General features: G+C 35.8%; 2 protein-coding genes across 2 annotated transcripts in view; both read right to left on the bottom strand.

The window, feature by feature from the left end:
• Positions 1-5,032: 5,032 nt before the first annotated feature.
• Positions 5,033-18,581, bottom strand: LOC107733935 (E3 ubiquitin-protein ligase arih1l). Its single transcript, XM_016545786.1, has 13 exons — positions 18,151-18,581; positions 15,507-15,574; positions 15,199-15,343; positions 14,930-15,022; positions 12,435-12,490; positions 12,271-12,337; positions 11,073-11,179; positions 10,723-10,765; positions 10,499-10,570; positions 7,780-7,910; positions 7,634-7,691; positions 5,376-5,636; positions 5,033-5,149 (listed from the first exon to the last, which is right to left on the bottom strand). The coding sequence occupies exons 1-13, from the start codon at positions 18,445-18,447 to the stop codon at positions 5,033-5,035; spliced, it is 1,515 nt and encodes a 504-aa protein (XP_016401272.1). The 5' UTR covers positions 18,448-18,581.
• Positions 18,582-25,693: 7,112 nt separating this feature from the next.
• LOC107733951 (sn1-specific diacylglycerol lipase alpha-like) overlaps positions 25,694-27,892 on the bottom strand; it is a 52,119-nt gene continuing 49,920 nt past the window's right edge. The window contains exon 21 of the mRNA XM_016545813.1: positions 25,694-27,330. Coding sequence (XP_016401299.1) covers positions 26,265-27,330 — 1,066 coding nt within the window. The 3' untranslated portion in view covers positions 25,694-26,264. The remainder of the gene's footprint in view (positions 27,331-27,892) is intronic.

Below are 27,892 nucleotides of genomic sequence, written 5' to 3'. Positions count from 1 at the left end.
CTTGAAAAAAAAAAAAAAAAGTTAGTTTCCGGTAAGTCCCCAAAAGCCTCTGCCGCTGCCAAGAGACACCACGGCCGCGTCTCAAAACACAGCGAGCTGCCTATCTATACAGCCTCGGAGCGCCATGAATTCCACTCACAAACAGTGCTTTGACGGACGTAGCGCGCGAGGTCTAGAACGACTTTCCAGTTAAAAGACTTTTGAATGAAATTTGTATAGATCTATTTTGGGGGATCTCACGCTGTCTCTCTCTGCCTCTGACATGTCAACTATGTTAAATATGTTGTATACACAGCACAAAGTCTTTTGAGATAAATTAGTTAGATTTAAATCTGCAATGACCTGATTAATGACAGCATTTATGTTTTGACAGTGTTCCGTCCTGAAATGAATGAAAAAGTGCTCGAGCTGCCTACTGTTGCCATGGTTGCCTCCGAGGTCAAGCAGTTTTTGTGTAGGCCTACAGCCTTTTCCCCTCACAATTCTTAATTATTTCCTCACAATTCCGAAAGTCAGAACTGCAAAGTAAAATCTCAGAATTCCGAGAAAAGTCAGAATTGTGAAATGTAAATTCAGAATTTTTGGGAAAAAGTCAGAACTGCGACATGTAAACTCAGAATTCTGAGGGACAAAAGTCAAAATTGCGAGATGTAAACTCAGAATTGCAAAAAAAAACAATAATTCTGAGTGGAAAAAAGTCGGGATTCTGAGTTTACATCTCGCAATTCTGACTTTTATATAAGCACCAAATTGCAAGATATAAACTTGTGGAAGACTCATCACTTTTTTGTGTGTGTGGCAGAAACGGGCTTCCATAGAAAACAGTATTAAAGTAAATATGAATTTGTATGTTTAAAAAACACATACGTAGGCCTACTTTTAAGACTCTCCCATTTGATTCCTAAAACTCATAATTCGTAGCCTGACTACTTGTTAAGCTAATAAAAATACTGTCTTGGAAGCTCTCTAACTCAGACGTCAGATTTGACAAGGTTGCTGGAGGAAACGTCTTTTGTACCACATCAGTCAGCTAATGAAGTAAATGTTATTAGAAATGTATATATGTTTTCATTTGCATAAAGGGACAGTTCACCCAAAAATGCAAATTCTGTCATCATTTACTCACCCTGAAGTTGTTCCAAACCTGTATAATTTTCTTTCTTCTGTTTAGCACAAAAGAAAATATTTTGAAGCAGTCAATGGCTACCGTCAACTGTTGGGTTACCAACATTCTTCAAAATCTTCTTTTGCTTTCAACTGTGAGTAAATGATGACGGAATGTGCATTTTTGGGTGAACTATCCCTTTAATACCTTCCATTTAAAGTCAGATTTCTTGAGATTAGGGTATCTATGAAAAAAAAAAGACAAATAACAAAACAAGTGTTAGAGGTAACAAAAAAAAAGTGTCAATAAAACTCTCACGAAGCATAAATGTGTTTGCATGATGCAAATTCGAAGTAAACTAGCACAACTAGTGCAAACTACATATGCTATGCAAGTATAAATATAACTATGCAACACTATACAAGTAGAAAAAAAGTGGAAAAATAGGCCTATATATAATAGTTACATATATATGTAAAATAGTTTGTGTTTAGTTTATTAATAAAACACTGATAGATTTTGCATGATGCACATATGAAGTAAACAAGCTCAGGTAAAGTATAAAAAAACTTAATTTAGATTACTCCATGATTGCACAAGCAGGCCAAAGGATATATCTGCAGAGCTGTTGCACTTCCTGGGTGTGTGGTGCACATCAGCGTATGTCAGCTGAACAGGAAGAGTATGCAACCAGTTTCCTTATAATCACACATCACAAACACAATGACAGGTGATGTGAATTAGTACCTTTTAAGGAAGGTTGTGACCCCAGTGAGCACTAGAAATTTTGATGTGGCAACCAGCATTTTTCACTTACCCACTTCATCTGCTGTTTATAATGACGACCACTCGGTTTCTGTTTCGCGTATGCCTGAGGAGATGATCAAATAAAATTGTCAGTTTATTATTTTTGTCTTGACCTTTTTACAAGGTATTAATTTAGAGCCACCATTTTCACCCATCGCTTAGAAGTCACTTTCTGCTTTCCAAACGTCATCAAACCAAATTGGCCTTCACACGCCTGTCACACTATCTTTTGTGATACTCCTAAGTAGCTGCAAGTATACATTTAAAAATTTGCAAGCTATGTAGCATTCTGTCTGCAACATCAGAAACGTAAGCTTGCTCAAATCAAACTAAATGAAATATTTACTTATTAACTTCTTATAAACTATGCATTTTAACATGATTGCCTACATTTATGGATTGACACCTTTTATGCAACTCGAGGCTTATTCACACCAAGAGCAAAAGAAAAAACAAAGCATATGATGATAATGTATTCAATAATAATAATAAACTATTATTGTTGTTGTTGCTATTATTATTATCTTCAGCTATTGTTCCATTAGAGAAATAATATTTTAATATTTAATAAGTATAATAATAATAAACAATTATTATTGCAACACATAATTATTATTATATATTTGTAATCACAGCGAACCTTCCTTTATATATTATAGAAATAAAGTACTTTAATATATGTTTTTTGAACATTAAAGCATGTCAACATATTCTGTTGCACCAAATACACAAAATAATGATCTTTAAAAAAGCATCATATGACCCCTTTAATATTAATAAACAAATAAACATCATTATATTGCTATTATTATTATAACAATTATTACAAACAATGCAACATTAATAGTAACTGAATTATTACTACAGCACTTTCTATTATATATGTAAGGGATAATGTACATCCAGCCGGTTGTTATCTCAGAATAAACCCCGACAGGGTGATCAGGGTGATACAAGATCAGTCATGTATCAGCCTGAAGGGGTTTATTCTGAGATAACAACCGGCTGGATGTACATTATCCTGCTTATTACATGGCTAAAAAGATTTGTTTTTACCATATATGTTGAAATTAATGCTGAAGTCTTCCATTGTAACACGCGGTGGTTAAGTGTTTTCAGTCACAAGATGGCGCCAGACAGTCAACGATAGCGGAGTGACTCGTTAAGCATACAAGTAGTACCGGTCAAGATAACTCGTAGTACCCGGATGAGCGGTGTGTTATTCAATTTGGCGGTTGTTATCTGGGAATAACATACCGCTGGATGGCGCGATTGACCAATCAGAATCAAGTTTTCCACAGAGCCGTGTAATAATACAGAATAAATAAGTGTTTTAATATTTAGAATAGTATATTTGTCACTTCATACCATGTGCATTATTTTACCAACCCTAAAAATAAAAATACATTTTCAAGTTCACCCTGTAATTAACATGCACAAAAATAGCTAATGCTATATATATATAAAAAAAATAATATATATATATATATATATATATGACTAAGTGTTCAAGACCAGCTAGCATCAAATGAAACAATGATTTCATCCAAATACTTTTGAATGAGATTTATTTAAATAGGACATTTTTATAAGAATGGTTACAACACAGGAAAGCCACCATAGATGAACATTTCTCGAAATCAGAGACCGTTCATTTTTAATTAATATATTCACACTTTGGTGAAGAAATCTCATCTGTCAGCACAGGCAACACTGCTGTTCCTCAGTTGTTGTTGTTTTTCCAATGAGGGATTAATAAAACATGAGCACAAACTCCAAGTGCCGATCATGGAGGCCATAAAATGTGACACCAGAATTAGTAGAAGCTGCTGTAAACTACCCTACAAACCCAGTTCAGATGCAAACATGTTTGATGCACTGAGAATGATTACCATGCATTCTAACCGGGTGAAGAAATGACCTACAGAAAGAAAAAATGGTAAAAAAAACAACAGGTGTCACATCTGTTCACATACTGTACTGAGCTCGATGTCTTCTGATATTAGTGTAAACACAGCGCTCATATTTGCCCTATTAGTTTAACAGAAATGGCCAACTTTTTGTTCATAACCGCCAAGCTTGACTATGCAGTGTTTCTGTTCTATCTTCTCCACATAGTGCTTGATAATCAGTACCAGGAAGCCTTGTAACCACTTGGCAGTCATGTAAAGAAACACAACAGTGCTTTCAATATATCATCTGCCTCCTCTCACACTACAAAAGGTGCATACATTTAAAAAGAAAATTAAAAACAGGTAAAAGCATTTGAGACTTTAGATGTTAGTGAGTGAATGTCACTCAAGTTTGCTCTCATGGAACATCTGGTAGTGTGTTTGCTATAACAGCTGTTTTAAAGATAAACGTTCAGCCAAACATCAACTGAGACGAGATGGTTCATAAAAACAAATGAGTGTATGTTCCAGTCGATAGGGAACAGTTTAAGAATTCGTGAGTACGGTTTATAAACTGAGGGGACGGATTGCAAAACCGTCGCCACGGATTGTTAATTTTTTCTCCTACAGGTGACTTCCCGGGCTCCGTAAGATCCAATGGCGTTTTGCCGTCAATTTTATCAAAGCTGCCCAATGTGTCGGATTAAAAAAATTTTGCTTTTTCACATATTTAGTGGAAGGGAAGACTTTCTGGAAATTTAAATGTGGGTTTGTTCACCACACAAAGCAAAGAAGACTTGGAATATAGTGCACAAGTACAGTGTTACTATTGTTAATTAAATCTATTAAAAACCATTTCCGTAAACTGATTTAAGGCTGAAATAAAATGTGAATACTAGATGGAATTTTGCCAAGGCAACTAACTGAAATAAAAGTAGTACAATTATTAAACCTAAAACTGAAATAAAAAAATATTAAAGCTAAACAGAAATATAAAAAAGACAAAAGCACATAAAATTACTAAAATTTAAACTAAAATTAAAATGAAAACTAAAAACAAAAGCTAATTAAAAATACTAATACTATAATAGCAAATAAATAACACTAAAATAACTGCACTGCACAAATTGTACAAGCAGCAGTAGACAATACAATAATTTCATGAATTTAAAAAATAAAATGAAGAAAAAAAACAAGAGACACAATATTGTGATTTTGGATAAATTTCTCACCTATACTTATCCTGAACTTTCTGTTTGATATCTTGCAAAGAATCCTGGGAGATATCTCGCTCTAGATAACCCGAGAGCACCTCTGTAGCGTTCTCCAAATCAGCCTGATTGTTCTGGAAAAAAAACACAGCAGTAAGACATCAGTGTGTTGATTTCTCTGACAACTGTAAACAGTGTAATGCTATGAAAATATAGTTTGAATGTTAGTCCCACCAACAGCAGACAGGTGGAGTGTTTTGGAAACCTGTCCAAAAACAGTCATTATTTTTGCAGCTATAAAACAGTCTAACACATGGGATTGTGCAATAAAAAAAATAAAAAACATGATTTCCCCCTCACCTCGAAGATGATGGACTGGTTGTTCTTTTTGAGGTAGAAGGCGAAGACGTAGGTGAACATTAGCGTGGAGCGACACTGGCACAGCACATCCACGGCCTTCTTCAGGAACTGCACCTCGATCCACGACATGTTGTGCTGCTGCATCTCCTCCATCTTCTGCTTCACCTGCGCATACAACTTGTGCTCGAAGCGCAGACTCTGCATGTGGTTCATGTAGCGGTTGCAGTAGAAGAGGTAGCGCTGCAGGGCTGCACGGGAACTCTGCGACATGGATAAAACACATTCATTCCAAAAGGAACAACAGTTATAGGCCATGGTTTGCTCTGAACAGGGAGAAGTCATGCTTTCCTGCAAGTGCTAATTTGAGTCTCCTTGGATAGATAAAGGATGACATAGAAAATAACCAAAACAATCCAAGGTTTTTATTTAGCACAGTGGCTAGATTAACAAATAATCAGACTTCACCCGATCTAAATATTCCCTCACAGTTTAGTAGTAATGGCTTTATGAATTTCTTCACTGATAAAATAGATAGCATCAGAAATACAATAACAAATGTATATCCTACACAGTCTTGGTAATTCAGCTTCATTCATTGCACCCAAAGAAAAACTGCAGTGCTTTACAACTATAGTACAGGAAGATCCAAATAAAAATAGCAAATGTAGATTCTACAGCGTATAATACTTCCGCTTCATTCATCGCACCAAAAGATAAGCTGCAGTGCTTTACAATTATAGGACAGGAAGAGCTAAATAAACTTATCACTTCATCTAAACCAACAACATGTCTGTTAGATCCTGTACCCACTAAATTATTGAAAGAGTTGTTACCTGTAGCAGAAGAACCGCTTCTCAATATTATTAACTCGTCGTTGTCTTTAGGTCACATCCCAAAACCATTCAAGCTGGCGGTTATTAAGCCTCTTATTAAGAAACCACAACTAGATCCTAGTGAACTGGCAAATTACAGGCCCATCTCAAATCTTCCTTTTATGTCTAAAATTTTAGAAAAAGTTGTGTCTGCTCAATTGCGCTCCTTCCTGCAAAAAATTATATCTATGAAGAATTTCAGCCAGGTTTCAGGCCCCATCATAGCACAGAAACTGCACTTGTTAAAATTACAAATGACTTGCTTCTTGCGTCAGACCAAGGCTGCATCTCAATACTAGTTTTACTTGACCTTAGTGCTGCGTTCGACCCTACAGACTAGGGCTGTCAAAAAAAAAATTTGAATTTCGAATATTCGTTGAATTAAAAAAAAAGAAAAAAATCCACATTCCACAAAAAACGTTGCATTCGAATTTTAGGTCTGCGTCAGCCGTCAGGCAGCCTATCAGTGGCGCATGATTGGTTTTCGGTCCTTTGTATTAAACTATACATACATGCATGGTGCTGTTTTTTTCTAATTGTTTAAGCAACTTTATTAATTATATATGGTTTATAAACATTATTTTAAACATTATGCCCATTTTTTTCAAAGATAGTCGTGTTGTTTTATTACGCTTTGAAGAAACGTGCATAATATTTTGCGCGATGCGCCCTCTTGTGGCCTCAGGAGAGAAGCCAAAAGCTTTTTTTCCCCTAACTGAAATTATGCCTTTTAAATTCGAATATAATTCAAATTTTGATAATATTTAAGTAGAAAATTCGAATTTAGTTTTTCAGTCATTTTGACAGCCCTAATACAGACCACGACATACTCATAGATCGATTACAAAACTATTTATGCTGATGATACTCAACTATATATTTCAACAAGACCAGATGAAACTTCTAAATTATCTAAGCTAACAGAGTGTGTTAAAAATGTAAAAGACTGGATGACCAATAATTTTCTCCTATTAAATTCGGATAAGACATTGCTTATTGATTGATTGCTTAAAGATATTGCTTACTGGACCAAAAAACAGTACACAAAATCTCGTAGATTACAATTTGCATCTAGACGGATGTACTGTTACTTCCTCTACAGTCAAAAATTGTGGTTATATTAGACAGCAGTTTTGAAAATCATATTTCCCATGTAACAAAAACAGCATTCTTCCATCTTAGAAACATTGCCAAGTTACGGAACATGCTACCTGTTTCTGATGCAGAAAAGCTAGTTCATGCATTCATGACCTCTAGACTGGACTATTGTAATGCACTGCTAGCTGGTTTTGCAACGATTTGCATCGTGAAAAGCACTATACAAATAAACTTGAATTGAATTGAATGTGGATGACAGACGTTGGGTCAAATAATGACTTAAAGTACCTCTTGAGCATCTCTGGCTGCCTTGGCATCATCTTCATTGTAGCGATTGCAGTTGTACCTGTAATCAGTGTGATAGGTACATGTTAGTTCAATGTTCCACAAGTATATAAAAACATAAGCATTAATAAGAGGTGAAGCAGACTCACCAAGCAGAGCCGTGAGGTTCCCAAGGGCCGAGACAAACCCAGCAGAACTCTGCTTTACAACTCTGGTTTCGACACACCATGTGATTACAGCCACCATCTTTTTCAATGGTCACATGACACTTGGGACATTCCTGAGAAAAACAGGGATACCCAATTAAATTAAAGGAATATTTTGGGTTACACACAACTTTACTCTTTACTGAGCATCTGTGGCATGCTGCTGATTACACAAGAAAATAAACTTACCCTTCAGCTCATTTAAATTTAAGTATTGTATTGACCAAAATTCACTTTGCAAAGTGAAGATTTGAGAAATTTCTATATCTTCACTCTTTCGTCCTGCATCTCTGTTTGTTACTACAGTCAAATTAATGTAAATGAATTTGTTAAACAAATGGCCAGACCTGTTTAACAAAGCTCCTTTTCTCTCTGGACACAGTATGGGATTAAAGTAGTACAACTTTATCTTCATCACAATAAAATAAACAAATAAATAATAAAAGTGAACCGATTATCTTCATAGATCTCATCTGAGTGTTTTTGGGTCCTTAGTACCTTGGTATTTGCTGCAATCCAGTTGGATGTTTCACTGTCATCATCACACTTCTTTATCCACTTCCTCAACCACTTGAAGAGTAGAAATATTATTAAAGAAAAGGAAAACCTCTCAGGACAAATCTAATCTAATAATATCACTATCAACAATGAAAATAATAAACTAAAATAAATGCATAATGCTAACATGACAATGAGTGCCTAATTAGATGCTAACATACCTTGCATTTTACAGGGTCATGCCAGTTCTCTCCACAATTGAAACTATTTTTTGAGAAAAAAACAAAACCAAAATAAATTAAAGGCCACAAATGAAAATACAGTCATTACTTACTCCCCCTCATGTCGTTCCAATGCAATATGCTGTTATTTTTTCTTACATATTAAAAATAACAGCATACAGCCAACGTTGAGCCAATAATGACAGAACAAACTGCTTATACTAACATAATTTATATTATTGCAGCATTAACATCCACTGAAGCTCTGCACTGCATTCTGCATCAGACTCTTACCAGAACTGTCTCCCGCATTTACAGCGAACTGGTTTGGCATCAGGATACTGAACTTTGATCACATGGTGGCAGTCAGGAGCTGGACACCATCTCAACAGTCTGTTACACTGCAGAAGAGCAAGAGACAGCCCGTGAGAGAGACTACAAAACAGTTCACTGCAGACAGACTGTATTACATACACACCAATATTTACCTAAATATCATATTCATGCCATTCTAAAGCTTAACCATAAAGAAATCAGATGAAATTTCTAGATTTAGCTTCATGTCAGAGTTTACAACCAGATCAGTTAGTATATTTTAAAATCTGTTCCGATTTTGAAAGTCATGTAGTGTATTCCAGCCATTACCCTCAGGTTATCCAAGATGTAGATGAGTTTGTTTCTTCATCAGAATAGATTTGGAGAAATTTAGCATTACATCACTTGCTCACCAATGGATCCTCTGCAGTGAATGGGTGCCGTCAGAATGAGAGTCCAAACAGCTGATAAAAACATCACATGCTGCGTGTTTGTAATAAACTAATTAATCATTAAGGCATTTTAACTTTAAACCATCGCTTCTGGCCAAAATACAAGTCCCCAATCCATAATAATGGATCATTAATAGTGCTGGTCAATTTTGGACTGTTTTCGCTTATAAACTGTGCTTGATATGTGCATATTACTCTCCTGATTCAGACAAAACAATTTTTTTCACTGGAGAAAGCAATTTTATTGATAAGAGTCATACTGTAGCAGGAAGCAACAGTTTAAAGTAAAAAACATCTTGATGAATTTGTTTCTTACAAACACTTTTCGCTTCACAATACGTTCATTGATGGATTGGACTGGTGTGGATTATTGTGATGTTTTTATCAGCTGTTTGGACTCTCATTCTGACGGCACCCATTCACTGCAGAGGATCCATTGGTGAGCAAGTGATGTAATGCTAAATTTCTCCAAATCTGTTCCAGTAAAGAAACAAACTCATCTACATCTTGGATGGCTTTAGGGTGAGTTAATTTTCACCAAATTTCCTTTAAATTATTAATAGATTTATATATAAAAAAAAGTATTGATTCTTTCCAAGTTAAAATTCTCAAATACTAACTGATTTGATATTTTGGTATTTGGTACCTTTATCCCAGCTTATTCATGGAGCAAGCCAGTTGCATTTTAGACACAATTTATGCAACAAAAATGAAGAACGTCTTACCTCTACAAAACTATTTGTGATTAAATGCTGATACTTCAACTTCACTTATATATATAACTGTGTATATATAAATAATAGTATTGACTAAAGTACACTTTCTATATTTTGACTCTTTTGTCCTGCATATCTGTTAATGCCAGTCAAATAAAATGTAAATAAATTTGTTAAACAAATGGCCAGACCTGTTTAACAAAGTTAAACAATGCTCTTTTTTTCTGGAGACAGTATGGGCTTAAAGTAGAATAACTTTCTCTTCATCACAATAATAAATAATAATTTATGCATTTAACAGACGTTTTTATCCAAAGCGACTTACAGTGCATTCAGGCTATACATTTTTTATATATACAATAAATACAATAATCTATACAATAAATAAATAAATAATAAATTATATCAAGTGAACTGATCTTCATAGATCTCATCTGAGTGTTTATGTACATCTTAGTACCTTGGTATTTGCTGCAATCCAGTTGGATGTTTCACTGTCATCATCACACTTCTTTATCCACTTCCTCAACCACTTGAAGAGTAGAAATATGATTAAAGAAAAGGAAAACCTCTCAGGACAAATCTAATCTAGTAATATCAATTTTAACAATGGAAATAATCTAACCTAAAAATGAGTGCCTAATGATAACATGACGATGAGTGCATAATTAGATGCTAACATACCTTGCATTTAACAGGGTCATGCCAGTTCTCTCCACAATTGAAACTATTTATTGAGAAAAACAAAACAAAACAAAAATAAATTAAAGGGAGTCGTTCACACAAAAATGAAAATACTGTCATTACTTACTCCCCCTCATGTCGTTCCAAAGCCATGTGCTGTTATTTTTTTCTTACATATTAAAAATAACAGCACACAGCTGATGTCGAGTCAATAATGACAGAAAAGGGTGCACAGCAGAACAAGCTGCTTATACTAACATCATTTATATTATTGCAGCGTTAACACATGAAGCTAAAGGATGTTGCTGATCCACTGAAGCTCTGCACTGCATTCTGCATCAGACTCTTACCAGAACTGTCTCCCGCATTTACAGCGAACTGGTTTGGCATCAGGATACTGAACTTTGATCACATGGTGGCAGTCAGGAGCTGGACACCATCTCAACAGTCTGTTACACTGCAGAAGAGCAAGAGACAGCCCGTGAGAGAGACTACAAAACAGTTCACTGCAGACAGACTGTATTACATACACACCAATATTTACCTAAATATCATATTCATGCCATTCTAAAGCTTAACCATAAAGAAATCAGATGAAATTTCTAGATTTAGCTTCATGTCAGAGTTTACAACCAGATCAGTTAGTATATTTTAAAATCTGTTCCGATTTTGAAAGTCATGTAGTGTATTCCAGCCATTACCCTCAGGTTATCCAAGATGTAGATGAGTTTGTTTCTTCATCAGAATAGATTTGGAGAAATTTAGCATTACATCACTTGCTCACCAATGGATCCTCTGCAGTGAATGGGTGCCGTCAGAATGAGAGTCCAAACAGCTGATAAAAACATCACATGCTGCGTGTTTGTAATAAACTAATTAATCATTAAGGCATTTTAACTTTAAACCATCGCTTCTGGCCAAAATACAAGTCCCCAATCCATAATAATGGATCATTAATAGTGCTGGTCAATTTTGGACTGTTTTCGCTTATAAACTGTGCTTGATATGTGCATATTACTCTCCTGATTCAGACAAAACAATTTTTTTCACTGGAGAAAGCAATTTTATTGATAAGAGTCATACTGTAGCAGGAAGCAACAGTTTAAAGTAAAAAACATCTTGATGAATTTGTTTCTTACAAACACTTTTCGCTTCACAATACGTTCATTGATGGATTGGACTGGTGTGGATTATTGTGATGTTTTTATCAGCTGTTTGGACTCTCATTCTGACGGCACCCATTCACTGCAGAGGATCCATTGGTGAGCAAGTGATGTAATGCTAAATTTCTCCAAATCTGTTCCAGTAAAGAAACAAACTCATCTACATCTTGGATGGCTTTAGGGTGAGTTAATTTTCACCAAATTTCCTTTAAATTATTAATAGATTTATATATAAAAAAAAGTATTGATTCTTTCCAAGTTAAAATTCTCAAATACTAACTGATTTGATATTTTGGTATTTGGTACCTTTATCCCAGCTTATTCATGGAGCAAGCCAGTTGCATTTTAGACACAATTTATGCAACAAAAATGAAGAACGTCTTACCTCTACAAAACTATTTGTGATTAAATGCTGATACTTCAACTTCACTTTAGAATCTGTGATCAGTCGCCTACAAAAGAACCCATGAAATATCTTTAAAAGATTATCTAAAAAAATACAGAGCAAAAATCTTAAAATAAACAAGTTAAATTACCCAAAGCACTTACATTACAGTGTTATCGTCAACCAAAATATCACAGTTGTGAGCAGGACATGAGATGGTCTGGAAAAACAAAAGCAAAAGTAAATAGAGTTTCAAGTAGCAATTATCAAGGCCAAGCACTACAGAAGCAAGAAAGGCAGCAAGCATCAGACCAACTGTTGCAATGAGTAACTGAAGCCATTTTAAGATGATTTTAGTCAAAATGACTGAAAAATCATAAATACAACCACTAGTAATATGATTTAATGGCTTATCATTTTTGACCAATAGGTGACGCTGTCATCCAATCGATATGATGTGTTCTGTGTGAGGCGACAATGGCACACACAAAGTTTGGTGTCAATACCAGCAGCTATCACTCTGCAGCTCTCATCTGGTTGCCCACTGAAGCTAAGCAGGGTTGAGCCTGGTCAGTACCTGGATGGGAGACCTCCTGGGAAAACTAGGTTGCTGCTGGAAGAGGTGCTAGTGAGGCCAGCAGGGGGTAACTCAACCTGTGGTCTGTGTGGGACCTAGCGCCCCAGTATATTGACGGGGACACTATACTGTCAAAAAAGCACCGTCCTTCGGATGAGACATTAAACTGAGGTCCTGACTCTCTGTGGTCATTAAAAATCCAAGGATGTCTTTCGAAAAGAGGTGTGACCTCGGCATCCTGGCCAGATTTGCCCATTGCCCTCTGACCATCAAGGCCTCCTAATCATCCCCATATAATGATTGGCTTCATCACTGCCATCGCATCATCCAGGTGGATGCTGCACACTGGTGGTGGATGAGGAGATCCCCCCTCATAATGCAAAGCGCTTAGAGTTCTTAGAAAAGCGCTATATATAAATGTAATGAATTAATATGTCAAAGCTTTGCGGAGATACAGCCTCAGAGTTATTTTGGCATCATGCCTCAAATTTGTTGAGGTGCTATACAAAAATGGTTTTGTCTATTGACACGAGATCCGAAACTTTTTGTCAGCACAGTCTGAAGATGATCTGACTCAAATTTGGTGAAAATCAGACAAACGGTTTAGGAGGAGTTAGAAAAAGTAGGTTTTTAAAGAGAATCAAAATGGCGGACAGGAAGTTCGGCCAAATATGGCAAAATTGTTCTATGTTCATGGCATGACCTAAGAAATATTTTGAGACCTAATTTAATCAAGAGTTATTAGCATTTCATTATTAATGGTTAATAGCTTCATATGAATGGTTTATCACTTTTGACCAAAAGGTGGCGCTGTTACCAAATTGATGTGACATGGCCAGTGTGAGGTGACACAATGCATGCTATTCTAGAAGGTTCGACTAATCTACTTGAATTCCATAATTTTTTGCCAGCATGGTCTGAAGATAATCTGAAAACCAGACAAACTGTCTACAGTAGGACAAGTAAAAAAAAAAAGTACGTTTTTCAAACTTTTAAAAATCTTGACCCACAGAAATTTTTATTTTGGTGTCCATTTGACTTGGCATGAACCACAGAATCAGAGGGAAAAAGTCTAAAATTTACGGTTCAAAAGTTATTAGCATAAACATGAGTGCAAATTTTAACTATTGGCGGCGCTAGAGGGTTTGAGATAGAGACTACAAACTTACCATGGCTAATGTTTAGACTGTCCTCTATCTGTGTGCCAAATTTCATACCTTTCCCACAAGCGGTTCTATGGGCTGCCATTGAGCGGAATAATAATAAGAAGAAGAAGAAGAAGAACGCCAACGGATACAATAGGTGCCATCGCACCCTAATAACCAAAATGTAGGTTTTTAAAGAGAATCAAAATGGCGGACAGGAAGTTCGGCCAAATATGGCAAAATTGTTCTATGTTCATGGCATGACCTAAGAAATATTTTGAGACCTAATTTAATCAAGAGTTATTAGCATTTCATTATTAATGGTTAATAGCTTCATATGAATGGTTTATCACTTTTGACCAAAAGGTGGCGCTGTTACCAAATTGATGTGACATGGCCAGTGTGAGGTGACACAATGCATGCTATTCTAGAAGGTTCGACTAATCTACTTGAATTCCATAATTTTTTGCCAGCATGGTCTGAAGATAATCTGAAAACCAGACAAACTGTCTACAGTAGGACAAGTAAAAAAAAAAAGTACGTTTTTCAAACTTTTAAAAATCTTGACCCACAGAAATTTTTATTTTGGTGTCCATTTGACTTGGCATGAACCACAGAATCAGAGGGAAAAAGTCTAAAATTTACGGTTCAAAAGTTATTAGCATAAACATGAGTGCAAATTTTAACTATTGGCGGCGCTAGAGGGTTTGAGATAGAGATTACAAACTTACCATGGCTAATGTTTAGACTGTCCTCTCTCTGTGTGCCAAATTTCATACCTTTCCCACAAGCGGTTCTATGGGCTGCCATTGAGCGGAATAATAATAATAATAAGAACGCCAACGGATACAATAGGTGCCATCGCACCCTAATAACCGAAATTAAGTTGAGGATGCGATTGTAACATCAGATAGCAATGAGCTGAACAGGAACCCACCTGTCCCATGCCTTCCTCAATGATTTTGGAGGTTAAGTAGTCGCCCCAGCACTGCGTGCAGAACTTGTGTCCACATTCAAGACCTGTGAAATACTAGGAAAGGAAAACACATTCCTACAGAATAAGTCATCAAGTTGTGCAAACTGAGTCACTTCAATGGACTTCAGTTTTGTTATCACAGTTTTGTTATCGCCTTTCTAAGGAACTGATGAAGATTTAGGAGCAGTAGTGAACAAGATGACATTTGGCTTTAACTGGGAGACACTGACCGAGTTCGGAAAGTTGAGATAGCAGATCTGGCAGGGCATATCCTGACTGGAGGAGCGTGTGCTCATTGGTCGCGGTTTGGGCTTTTTACTGGGGTTTATGACGTGGCACTCTGAAAACAACTTGTCCAGATTTCCATCAAAGTACCTGCAACACCATTTAAATGTTGCTCTTTCAAACAGCACACAGACCAATTGTAAATGTTTATTCATACTTCTTATCACAATGTCCTTTAACCGAGCTATGCAAATCTTTTATGGCAATGTTAAAATAAATAAATATAGTAAAATAAATACAGAAAATAACTTGCCTCTCCATGAGCTTCTCTTTGTCCCAGTTGAAGTGACTGAGGAGTATTCTAGTTATCGTAGCTGGGTTCTGAAAAAGACACAACAACCAGTGACAGGTCCAGTTAAACCAAAGTCCCTTTCAATTAGGGCTGCACAATTAATCGAATTTCTAATCGCAATTACAATTATGGATGCCACAATTACGTAATCGTTCAAAGCGGCAATTAATCATTCAATGTCCAATTATGTTATTCTGCACGCTTAAGAAATGTTTTTTTCTTTCTACATGTTATATTAAGGGATTTTCAATTGCTTTAGTATAACATTATAATACCATTCATATTTTTACTTTTTTATCATTTAAAGAAGAAACCAATCCGATGTATATTTGACATTTGAGACTTAATACTATAGAAAAGCACTAAAGGTTTTTCAGTTAAGTTAAGTGTTTTCAGCTTGTTTATTTTCATATAAAAATACGGCAAGCAGTTGCATCAAACAATGGTATAAACATCATTCAATGTAAATTGTGATAATCGTAATTAATAAATCGCAACTACAATTTCAAGGGAATAATCGACAATTATGATTTTTGTCATAATCGTGCAGCCCTACTTTCAATGAAAGTCTGTTTACTCTGCAGCCATATTGGCAATGCCTCTGGCAGCTATTTTGGGCATCCAAGTCTTATCTGACTGAATGGGGAAATCCTGAAATCTCAAAAACTGCTTGCCACATTCACATTAAAATATAGACATGAACTGTCCCATAAATGCTGTTTCTTATGCACATATAAAAAATTTTAAAAATTACATTTCAGGTTGGTTTCTATAGCGATGATTTTACCAATTGGTGATTGGCTCTTTTATTTAGAAGACAGAAATGATTACGCCATATAGCATATTGCACCTTCTCACATTCATAAGTAATATGAGTGCATCATCTTTGCATATCTGAAGTCTCTGGTTAAATCTTGTTTCAGTTTATTTTGATATGATTAGCATTAATCTGGCAGACTTTTTGGACTTTTATAAAGGTCTTTTCTGTTGTGTTTATAAGGTACTAGGCTAATACAGTTGGCGCTTTTGAGTTAGAAATAATAGCTGGATCTATCAAATTTTAAGAGATTTTTAACAACAAATCACTGAAAGATATTAAGAGATATAAAGATTAAAAAGAGTTTTGTTAGAGGAGCTTGGTTAGAAGAAACCCAGATTTATCTGCACTTATTACTCTTGATACAAAATTCCCAGGCATTCCTTGTACAGCATTTCACAGACAGTCTAGTTATTATTTTTACACACTGAAAAAATTGGTGTAGTTTTCACTCAGAAATTGCTAGCAATTTTTTTAAAGACTTAAACCGCATTTTCTTGTCAAATTTACTCCAATAATCTTGGTTTTATTTACAAATTTGAAAAAACACTTTAATTATTAAATATTTATACATTTTAATTTTAAATCATTTTTATTACTGTGGTATAATATATTTCACATAAACCACTAAATAGGCTTAAAAAAAACCGCAGCTTTGCACAGATGGTCTTTTCCTGTCTAAGTGGGTGGTTCTTGGGCAGGATAAGCTGCAAAGTGAAATAAACTGTTATATCAATCATCTGGCACGACAAGATTAGGTTTTAACCACTTGACTTCTTACAAATTAAAAGGCTAAGCTATTTGTCTGTCAAGCTATTTACCATTCAAATGTAATGCTGACACTAAATGTGTGCCCATCCAAAGCACACATTTGAATAATTTAACTAATATACACACTTTATTTTTATTACTGTCCCACTATTAAGACTTTAACAGCTCAACTTATGGAGGATATAAGAAATCAAGGAAGACTGTCTAGTATTATAAAGATTGATTTGGTGATACTTCGAGGTTTTTCATAAGCTATACAAATCGATAAGTATCTTAACTTCATGCATGCTTGACATGTTGAATTTTGTATAACAATATGTTTGCCAACAACTAATGCAGATTCATGTAGCAGCTTTCTTTTCCCATGAACAAATTAAAGCTCATGAAGTCTTCCCATATTCCTGATCTAAACACTCACAAAATACACAACAGACACCCACGGTTCAAATACACATTTATAATTTTTCTCCAAAGTTTTCTAATCGTCACTAAAACTGCGATGCTAGTTTGCTTGATAGATTTGCTTTTGTTGAGCTGAGATGTTGTCAACCCAGAAAAATAACTTTAGAGGGTTTTGTGCTGGTGTTTGGAGAACCAAACATGTTTCATGCTTAAAACTGTCAAATTTTAAACAAATGTGAAATGTAGCATTAGCTGCAGTGACAGCCCTAAACTTAAGTCTGCAACCAAAAACATAAAACACAGTAACACACTGCCATTTGACTCGCTTTTATGAATGATACGTTTAGATATCACTCACAAAAGCGGTCAAATAAAGTTCAGTCTCTGTAAACCGGGTCGCGCTTGCGGAACTAGCTATATCTAGCTGACAAAAAAATCACTTAAATAACACCAAAACACAAGGCACCAAAACACAAACATAAAAAAACCCATAAGATTAACAAATAAACGGTTTATTTCGCATCATTCGTCCTGTCCTATCAGTTAGCCGCTAATGCTAAATGCTAACAGCGCCAGTTCTCCATATAAACAAACTTCCAGAAACGGATTATCAACCTGTATGACCTCGTTGACCTCCCTGATGCACTCCACCATGTGCTGGAGGATCTGCTCGGTGGTCAGCACCTCGAAGCGGTAGTCCTCATCATCATGGCCGGGCCCCAGGCCGCCGCCGCCAGTGTCAACGCAGTCGTCGGGCTCTCCTCCGGCCACGGCGGGGTCCAGCAGCTCCACCTCGCCCAGGTCCTCATCCTCGGCCTCCTCTTCCCCGCTGTCCTCGCTGCACTCCTCCTCCTCTTCCTCCTCCTCCTCTTCATCATCAAACTCATAGTTATAGCCCTCGTCCGAGTCCATGTCTCAGTGTTGTAGGGTGAATGTGATGAAGTGTGTGTGTGTGTGTTTAAGTGTGTGTGAGTGTGTTGCTGCTGTTTGACCTGCGCTTTACTGACTGAGCGGATCCTCATTACAGACCCGCCGCATCACTGCTACGTCACTCTCTGCGGTTACCCAACACAGAAAACATCCTCACATAAAGCTATAAAGTACGGTGGCCGAGAAGTGCGAAGCAAATCACAATTCTGAAAACAAAATAACAAATTACAAACGCAAATGCAAGTCTAAAAAACAAATAACAATTCAGAAAGCACAACAACAATTCAGAAAACATTACAAGTCAGAAAACACAAGGACAAATCAGACAAACCGGAAAAGGTAGGTATAGTTTGAGACATCTGTCAATCAACGTATACAGGGAAGAACCAGCCGAAGAACAGCAGAGTTGTGGTAGAAAGTTCGGAGATGGTATTAAAGTAGCTCAGTTTAAATGTATTGTATGAATTGTCCTTACTCTGGAATAAAAAAATAGGGGGTGTCTATTTATATTTAGTTAAAAGTGGCTGTAAATCATCAGCTCCAATGGCACAGATGGATAAGCGCTTGTTGTTGGCTTTTTGACGCGATAGACCAGGTTTTCAGAATTGTGATTTGCTTCGCACTTCTCGGCCACCGTAATAAGGACTGTTAGGATTTGCTCTGCCTTTGATCTCTTCGTGTAATCATGTTTAGATGATGGCCCTCTTATCTTTATTTTTATTTTATTCTTTTTGTGATTTGTTTCCATTTTATTTTTGTGGTTGATATTATGTGATTTATGCTTATTCCTTGTATGTTTCCGTTCTCTGCAATAAAAAAAAAAAAAACATCCTCACATTTAAATATAGAGAATATTATTCTGTAATAAACGCCATTCCCACAGGTTTATTGATGTTAATGAGAAGCCATATGTTGTCCCTTAACATTTGTAGAATTGAACCCGTTCTTAATTTAAATGGGGTGGACATTAACAGTAAAAAATGCACAAATAAATTTATTAGAAATCTATTTTATGAAAAGAGATCTATTAAGCCTAGAGGGAAATTTTTCTGGAACATTTGTTTTCCAGAGATTATTTGGAAAAAAAGCTTGGCTTCTTCCCTTTCGTTTTGTATATCTAACAAACTTCGGGAAATACATCTGAAAGTACTTCATAATATTTATGTTAGTAACTATACTTTATCAAAATTTATGGATATTGATGAAAAATGTTCATTTTGTTCAGATCAGCCAGAAAGAATTCAACATCTTTTTTTTTTTAATGTTACCATTCCAAAAAAATTCTGGGAAGATTTATCTATATATATTCAACAGAAATCTGGTTATAATTGTGAATTAATATCCAAAGATGTTATCTTATATTTTGAATCAAAAAATGCATCTGTCAATTTTATGATGGATCTAATGATTTTATTTGGTAAATTTATTTTTTCTTTAAGTATTATTATTGATTTTTATTTATTTATTGATTTTTTTTCTTTCTATGTAATGTAAACCCATTCCTTTAATTGTGTTATCTTTTTGGATGTCTTGTTAAAGTTGTAAATGTTGCATGTTATGTCTTTAATGTCTAATAAAATAAAAAAATAAAAAATAAAAATAAAACATCCTCACATACTGATATTTTATCTACCCCGTTAACTGATCACAAAGCAATACGAATCCATATTGATTTACTGCCAATGTCGTCTTCTAAAATGATAATTCCTATTGGAAACTTAATAGCTCTGTACTTAAGCCCTTTAAGTTTGAATTGGGCAAGTTTTTCAGAAGTTATTGTAGTAAAATTGCTAAACTCAAAAGAGCACAAGAAGAGAACATAATTTCCACCATTGCATACCTATCATCCAATGCACTGATAGCTTATCTGTGGAGGAAATTAATAGTCTTTTCAAGCATCAGCACAAATTGGATGAACTTTATAAATTAAAAGCTGCAGGTGCTTTTGTAAGGTCCAGAAGACGCTGGCTTGAAGAAGGAGAACAAAATACGGCTTACTTTTTTAGGTTGGAAAAATCTCTAACTAAAAATAATATTCATCAGTTGAAAATCGGTAACTCTATCTCTGAAGACCCAAAAGAAATTGCCAAACATTGTTCTGAATTCTATAAGAATCTTTATAGCAGTCAATTCTGTTATGACAGCACTATATCCTTTATGGACTCTATAGACAATATTAATTATATTAGTGCTCCTGACAAAGATTTTTGTGATCGTCCCATCACATTAGCTGAGGTCCTTGAATCAATCAAATATTTAAAAGTTAATAAATCGCCAGGCATAGACGGCCTTACTTCGGAATTTTACCAAAAATGTGCAAAAGATGCAAAGATGCTTTTTTATTAGAAGTTATATATGAAAGCATTAGGGTGGAATCTCTCCCACTTACCCTAACTCAAAGTTTAATAACTCTCATCCCCAAGCCTAAAAAAAGACTTATTACTAATAGACAATTGGTGTCCAATCAGTCTTTTAAATTGTGATTATAAAATTCTTGCTGCAATCTTTGCAAAACGTTTAAAAATTATTTTACAGGACATAATAGATGAAACACAATCAGGCTTTCTAAAAAACAGACACATTTCAAATAATATTCGGTAGGTTCTCGATCTGTAGACTATTCAGAGTTAGTGAAGGATGACAGTTATATGCTTTTTCTGGACTTTTACAAAGCCTTTGATTCTACAGAACATTGTTTTATATTTAAAATTTTAGAAAAATTTGGTTTCGGGGACTTCATTAAAACTGTTAAAACTTTGTATGCTCATGGTAACTGTTCAATTAAGCTTAAGTATGGTACCTCTCCAAGATTTGATCTGGAAAGGGGAATATGTCAGGGATGCCCCATTTCACCATATTTGTTTATATTGACTACTCAATTATTTGCCAATCACATTAAGAATAGTACCTTGCTTAGTATCATGGGAAGGGAGATCATCATCAACCAATTGGCTGATGATACTGCGCTTTTCCTAAAAAATTCAGACCAGCTTCCTTTAGCTCTTAATACTATTAAAATGTTCTCCAATGCTTCTGCGCTTCTTCTTAATGTGCACAAATGTGAATTGATGCCAGTTAAGCAACTCTCTGTTTCCAGTATTTGTAATATCCAAGTCAAAGAGGCAATAACCTACCTTGGAATAGTAATATCCAAAAATCCAAAACTTAGATGTGATTTCAACTTCTTGCCTATCTTAGAGAAAACTAAAAGAAAACTCAATCAGTGGCTTCAGAGAGACTTGTCTCTAAAAGGAAGGATTCTCCTTTCCAATGCAGAAGGCATTTCACGTCTAACATTTGCAGCCATCTCTTTAGAACCTGGGAAAAATAAGACACATTACGTCAAAAAATCTGTTCTATCCAACAGCTACTGTAACAGAGGTCTTAATTTGGTTGATTTTGCAACGTTCAATAATACCTTTAAAATTAACTAGTTGAGGAATTACTTGAAAAATCCATCCAGTATTTGGAATGTTATACCAGATTATATCTTTTCACAGTTGGGAGGTTTGAATTTTCTATTATTATGTAACTAGAAGATCCCTGTTGCTCTCTCTAATTTCCATAAACAAGCACTTTTGGCATGGTCTATGATTTTCAAACACAATTTTTCTCCAACTACTTACTTCATTTGGAATAATAAGAATATCTGTTATAAACATAACTTCCTATTTTTTGAAAACTGGTTTAAGAATGGTATCAATCGGGTTAGTCAGTTATTTCATCAGAATGGTTACTTGTTTACTTATCAAGAATTTCTTTCTCACTATAAGTTTCCTGTTACTCCAAAACAGTTTGCCACTGTATTTGGTGCTATGGTGCCGAATGATGTAATTATGTTATTTAAGGGCTATAACAGTGCTTTGACAAGTTCTGAAATGCCTCTCTCAGACCCCGTTGACACGTATGTAGGTGGGATATGTTTTAAATCTACATTGAAAAATAACAGAAATATTCACTCTCTTTTTCTTAATGATTGTGTTTCCCCTCCTCGTGCTATTTCAAAATGGAATAGATCAGTGAAAAATATTTTGTGGAAAAAGGTTTGGACGCTTCCTAACAAGTATTTATTGGTAAATAAGGTTAAAGAGATTTCTTTTAAGCTTATTCATCAGTACTATCCTGTTAAAACATTTATTGTGTCGAAATTCAAATTAAACATAGAAGTGAACTGTACTTTTTGTGACTCGCAACCAGACTGTCCTGCATCTTTTTTGGCATTGTGTTCATACAAGAAAACATTGGCAAGACATTTGTCAGTTCATTGTAAACTTCATACACAATGACTTTGAGCTTTTCTTTAAAGGGGTCATTTGATGCTGCTAAAAGGAACATTATTTGGTGTATTTGGTGTAATGAAATCTGTTTATGCGGTTTAAGGTTAAAAAAACACATTATTTTCCACATACTGTACATTATTGTTTCTCCTCTATGCCCCGCCTTTCTGAAACGCGTCGATTTTTACAAAGCTCATCGGTCTGAAAAGCGAGGTGTGCTCTGATTGGCCAGCTATCCAGTGCGTTGTGATTGGCCGAATACCTCAAGCGTGTGATGGAATGTTACGCCCCTTACCATACTGTGATGCCTTGTCCGGCCGGAGCGACCAGACAAAAACATGAAAACCCATTATAAATGAGGCATTTTTGCATTCAGTGGGGACATAATTACTGATTATTATGACTTATTACTGGTTTAAGAATGGTATCAATCGGGTTAGTCAATTATTTCATCAGAATGGTTACTTGTTTACTTATCAAGAATTTCTTTCTCACTATAAGTTTCCTGTTACTCCAAAACAGTTTGCCACTGTATTTGGTGCTATCCCGAATGGTGTAATTATGTTATTTAAGGGCTATAACAGTGCTTTGATAAGTTCTGAAATGCCTCTCCCAGACCCAGTTGACACATATGTAGGTGGGATATGTTTTAAATCTACATTGAAAAATAACAGAAATATTCGCTTTCTTTTTCTTAATGATTGTGTTTCCACTCCTCATGCTATTTCAAAATGGAATAGATCAGTGAAAAATATTTTGTGGAAAAAGGTTTGGACGCTTCCTAACAAGTATTTATTGGTAAATAAGGTTAAAGAGATTTCTTTTAAGCTTATTCATCAGTACTATCCTGTTAAAACATTTATTGTGTCGAAATTCAAATTAAACATAGATGTGAACTGTACTTTTTGTGACACACAACCAGAGACTGTCCTGCATCTTTTTTGGCATTGTGTTCATACAAGAAAACTTTGGCAAGACATTTGCCAGTTCATTGTAAACTTCATAGAAATCGCATCATATGACCCCTTTAAGGATGTTTTGTTTGGAATTTTCACTTTTGAGAAGCAATATGGAAATGTTGACTTTCTCTGCAACTTAATTATTTTGCTTGCAAAATATTTTATCCACAAATGCAAGGTCATGAAAGTTACCCCTCACTTCTCTTACTTTCAGGAAGATATTAAAATTTATATTAAATCTTTATCTACCTCCTGTAACAAAAAGGCAACTATAACTTTGAAAGTATGCTCACTTTTTGGTGTTTTTGTATAATTTTTATCTGATAATTATTTTATGTTTTGAGGGAAGAGTATGTTTTTTGTTGTGTGATGTTTATTTATTTATTTTATTTTTTTCTCATTTACTTATTCATTTTTCTACTCTTTCTCTTTTGATTAGTAATTGCTGTATATTGTTTGGTAATCCTTGTACCCCTGGCTCTTTTCCTTGGCATATGTGCAAAATATTTTATCCACAAATGCAAGGTCATGAAAGTTACCCCTCACTTCTCTTACTTTCAGGAAGATATTAAAATTTATATTAAATCTTTATCTCCTGCCTGTAACAAAAAGGCAACTATAACTTTGAAAGTATGCTCACTTTTTGGTGTTTTTGTATAATTTTTATCTGATAATTATTTTATGTTTTGAGGGAAGAGTATGTTTTTTGTTGTGTGATCTGTTTATTTATATATATTTTTTTTTTCTCATTTACTTATTCATTTTTCTACTCTTTCTCTTTTGATTAGTAATTGCTGTATATTGTTTGGTAATCCTTGTACCCCTGGCTCTTTTCCTTGGCATATGTTCTGTCACACTTGTATTTCTGAACAAATGTTTAATAAAAAAAATAAATAAAGAAGCATCCTCACATGCTTTGCGTTTGTGTAAGAAATCTTATTCAATTAACCTGCCACTCCTATTAGCTACATTTAGTCTACATACATGTAAATACTGGGGATTTTTTATTATTATTTTACAATTCCTAAAAACACTATTAGGTTTGAAAGTTTTTTTTTTATTTCATGATTTTTCGTCATGGTGTAGAAAGGGTCCAGATGACGAGCAATGTTTATGGTCTTTGAAATTAGCTTTTTTTATATAGTTATAATAAATTGAGTATCAATTTGAATATCAACAGATTGTCAAAATAATGAAAACTTTGTTTGATTTTAATTATTAGACAGTCAAGAAGATCAAGACCTCTGAGGTGGGACTGACTAAAATCATTGTAATACAGACATTGTACGCATTTTAAACTAGAAACTCTTGAAAATATGTTCTTAACAAATGGTCAGTGATTTACATTTAAAGAGGAAAATACTCAATCGAATTTTATGAATATTTTTTAAGTGTGTATTTTTCATATTTCTATTTTTTATATTGTCTTTATTTTTCAAGTTTTTTGTAATGAAGAGAAAGTCACCTGGGACAATGTGCTAATGGCCCATAAAATATATATATATATATTTTTTTTTATAATTAAAATGAATTGAATATTATAATGCCATTATAGTAAACTTTAAGTTAATAAAACATTCAAGCACAATCGCCCTAGACAGTTTAATTACCAGAGTCAAGAGAAACAAAGTCAGTCAGAGATCCAGATGTTTTATTCTATTACAGGAAGGGCAGTGTAAGTGTGTGCATTTAAATACGTTCTCATTCTTGAAAGTTGAAAGACTGGCAGGGTAGTGACAAACATGAAAAGAGTTTTCTTTTCTTTTTTTTAAGAATGAATGTTCAATCGTTATATATTTTCTGAAGTCAGCATATGGCCACAGGATCAGATTTTCATTCCTGAATAGTCATCATTTTTCTCTATTTATAATTTAAACTGTAGATCTATCAATATAGCTATACATTTGAGATAAAGTCATCACTATGGTACATGATAGAGATTTTTTTATTGATAAGTCACAATAAAAAAAAAATGAACAATTTATTATCCTTCGCCTGAGACGTCTTTATCCCATTCTTCATTCTTCAAGGTCCTGAGGAAATGTACCCCCCACTGCTTGTTGTGTGCGCCCTTCCCCGTAACTCAATTAAGATAGTTAGTCTTCCCTTTTTCCTATCCCAGCCTTTCCCTTATATGAAACTTCCAACCTTTTTGATAGCTTGGTGTTCTGTAGTGTCAATGTAAACATAACCGTAACATTAGATTCAATGTGAACGTAGGGTCATTTGTGCAAGCTTCTCGATATGCTAGCAACGTCTTTAGTGTTCGAAGGAGCCTCTCAGCCCCTCGTGTGTTGCAGGCAGCGATTAGGACATTTCATAATAGTGATGCACAAGACACAATGCATTCAGACATGTCTTACAATAGTACAAAATGAGGTCTTCTGTTCTTGATGAATCCTTAATGGTCCAGAAGTCTGGAAGTCTTGGACTGGCCGCGTTGCTACGCATGCACGTTTCTACAATCGGTTCAGAAGGAGCAAAGAAGAGTGTTGGGAAAGGAGACCGTAGGGTAAAATAAATAGATGGAAAAGGAGAGCAGTGCGCTGTGGAAAGTGGGCAACTACACCATAGACGACAATGCAGTTTCCTTGGGGTTGGGACTAGCAGCGGAAGTTCGTAGCGTAGACGTATGGTTGGCGGGTAGCACTCCATCAGCAGGAGATAAATCGTTGAGCTCTCCAGAGGACGAGAGCGGGAAGGATGGAGAAAGCGAGATGCCGGAGGAAGGGTCGGCCGAGCCGGCAAACGTGCGAGGCGGCTTGGGAACCAAGTTGGGCTCTAGAGTAGCTCTAGCCAGTAGCTGCCTGTCCTTGTCCGTGTCTTTCCCGTGCTGATCTGCATGGCGTCCCTCAACCTGACTGTACGATCCCCATCCAGACTCGGATTCTGCATCGGACAGCTCGAGAGGTGGAGAGCTACTGCCGTCGAGCCTAAACAGAGAGTCCAGGTACTGGGCGAACTCTAGGACCGCCTGACTGGGAGTGCCGTTGGACAGCGGTGGAACTGGTGGAAGAATCTGGGACCGGCCACTCTCGACCTCTCCCTCTTCAAACACTCTATCCTTGGGCGTTTCTGGCATAGAACCAGTCCGGGATGCTACTGAGCAGGATTCTTGACTGTTAGGAACAGTTGATGGCTGGCAAGCCACAGGTGTTCCTGAAGACCGCCGGAACTTCTTGCCCGGGCTGGCCGGCTGATTCACGATAGTTTGTCCAAGCGAGAGCGTAGAGAAGTGCCTGCTGATGCGGGCGTCATTGGAAGGTACTTCCAGTTCTGGAGGAGTAGGGCAGTATGGGCCAGCCTCCCCCAATTCATGGTCCAAGCCATCTGCGGCCAGCAGCTCCGTGCGGGAGCTCAGCGACGGGTTCTCTTCAGGGATGGTGGCATCCAAAGGGAAAGGTAGACTCCCCAGACAGGGCGAGCCTCTCAGGGCGGCAGATGATCGTCGGGAGTCCAAGCTGTAGACGGATTCGGCATCAGAAAGACTTTCCATGATGGCCAAGGGGGCTTTTCGCTCCCGTAGCTCCACGGCCAATCGCTCACGGGCTCCGGTGAGCACCACGGGCACAGGAGGAGGCGGACACTCCGAGAAGCCATCCAGCGAGATCTCAGAGCGGGCACAGGAACTACAGCAGGACAGGACAGGAAGTGGGCACAGGAGTAGAGTAGCATGTAGAGAAAATAAACAGAGACCAGAGAGACAGACAGCACGCATGGAGGGGAGAAAGAGAAGGATGATGACAAATAAAATGAGGGAATTAAATAAAAGTGTGATAGCAGGGAGGAAAAAAACCCATGAGTAATTAGGAGTATATATATACATTAAAAAAAACATTAAAAAAAAAAGCCATGAAATGGAGTCAAAATAAAAAGTTTGATGGAAAAACAGGAAAAAAATTTCATGAAAAATATGGAATATATTTGTTAAAAGAAAACATTCAAAAATCATCAAAATATTAAAAAAGATATAAAATAATACAAATGTCATTAAATATTATATATATATTCCATAATTATTTAGTTACATTTTTTCACATTAAATCAATTATATATATATATATATATAAATAAACACTTAAAAAAATAGAGCAGAGAACAGGAAAAAGAAGGAAAAATTTAGAAAGAGGGGAAAGAAAGGGCGGATTATAGTTAGGCAACGCTAACGTGACTAACGTCTAGGCTGATCTT

Source organism: Sinocyclocheilus rhinocerous, unplaced genomic scaffold (assembly GCF_001515625.1).
Source record: "Sinocyclocheilus rhinocerous isolate Xijiao unplaced genomic scaffold, SAMN03320098_v1.1 scaffold760, whole genome shotgun sequence".
Taxonomy (NCBI): Eukaryota; Metazoa; Chordata; class Actinopteri; order Cypriniformes; family Cyprinidae; genus Sinocyclocheilus; species Sinocyclocheilus rhinocerous.
This window is presented reverse-complemented; position numbering and strand designations above follow the sequence as displayed.

Coding starts and splice junctions, on each gene's coding strand:
- LOC107733935 (XM_016545786.1), bottom strand. CDS start 18,447: ATGGACTCGGACGAGGGCTATAACTATGAGTTTGATGATGAAGAGGAG. Junction 15,344..15,506: donor AAAGAGAAGCTCATGGAGAG/GCAAGTTATTTT, acceptor ATGGTGTTGCAG/GTACTTTGATGGAAATCTGG. Junction 10,571..10,722: donor ATGACCCTGTTAAATGCAAG/GTATGTTAGCAT, acceptor CTACTCTTCAAG/TGGTTGAGGAAGTGGATAAA.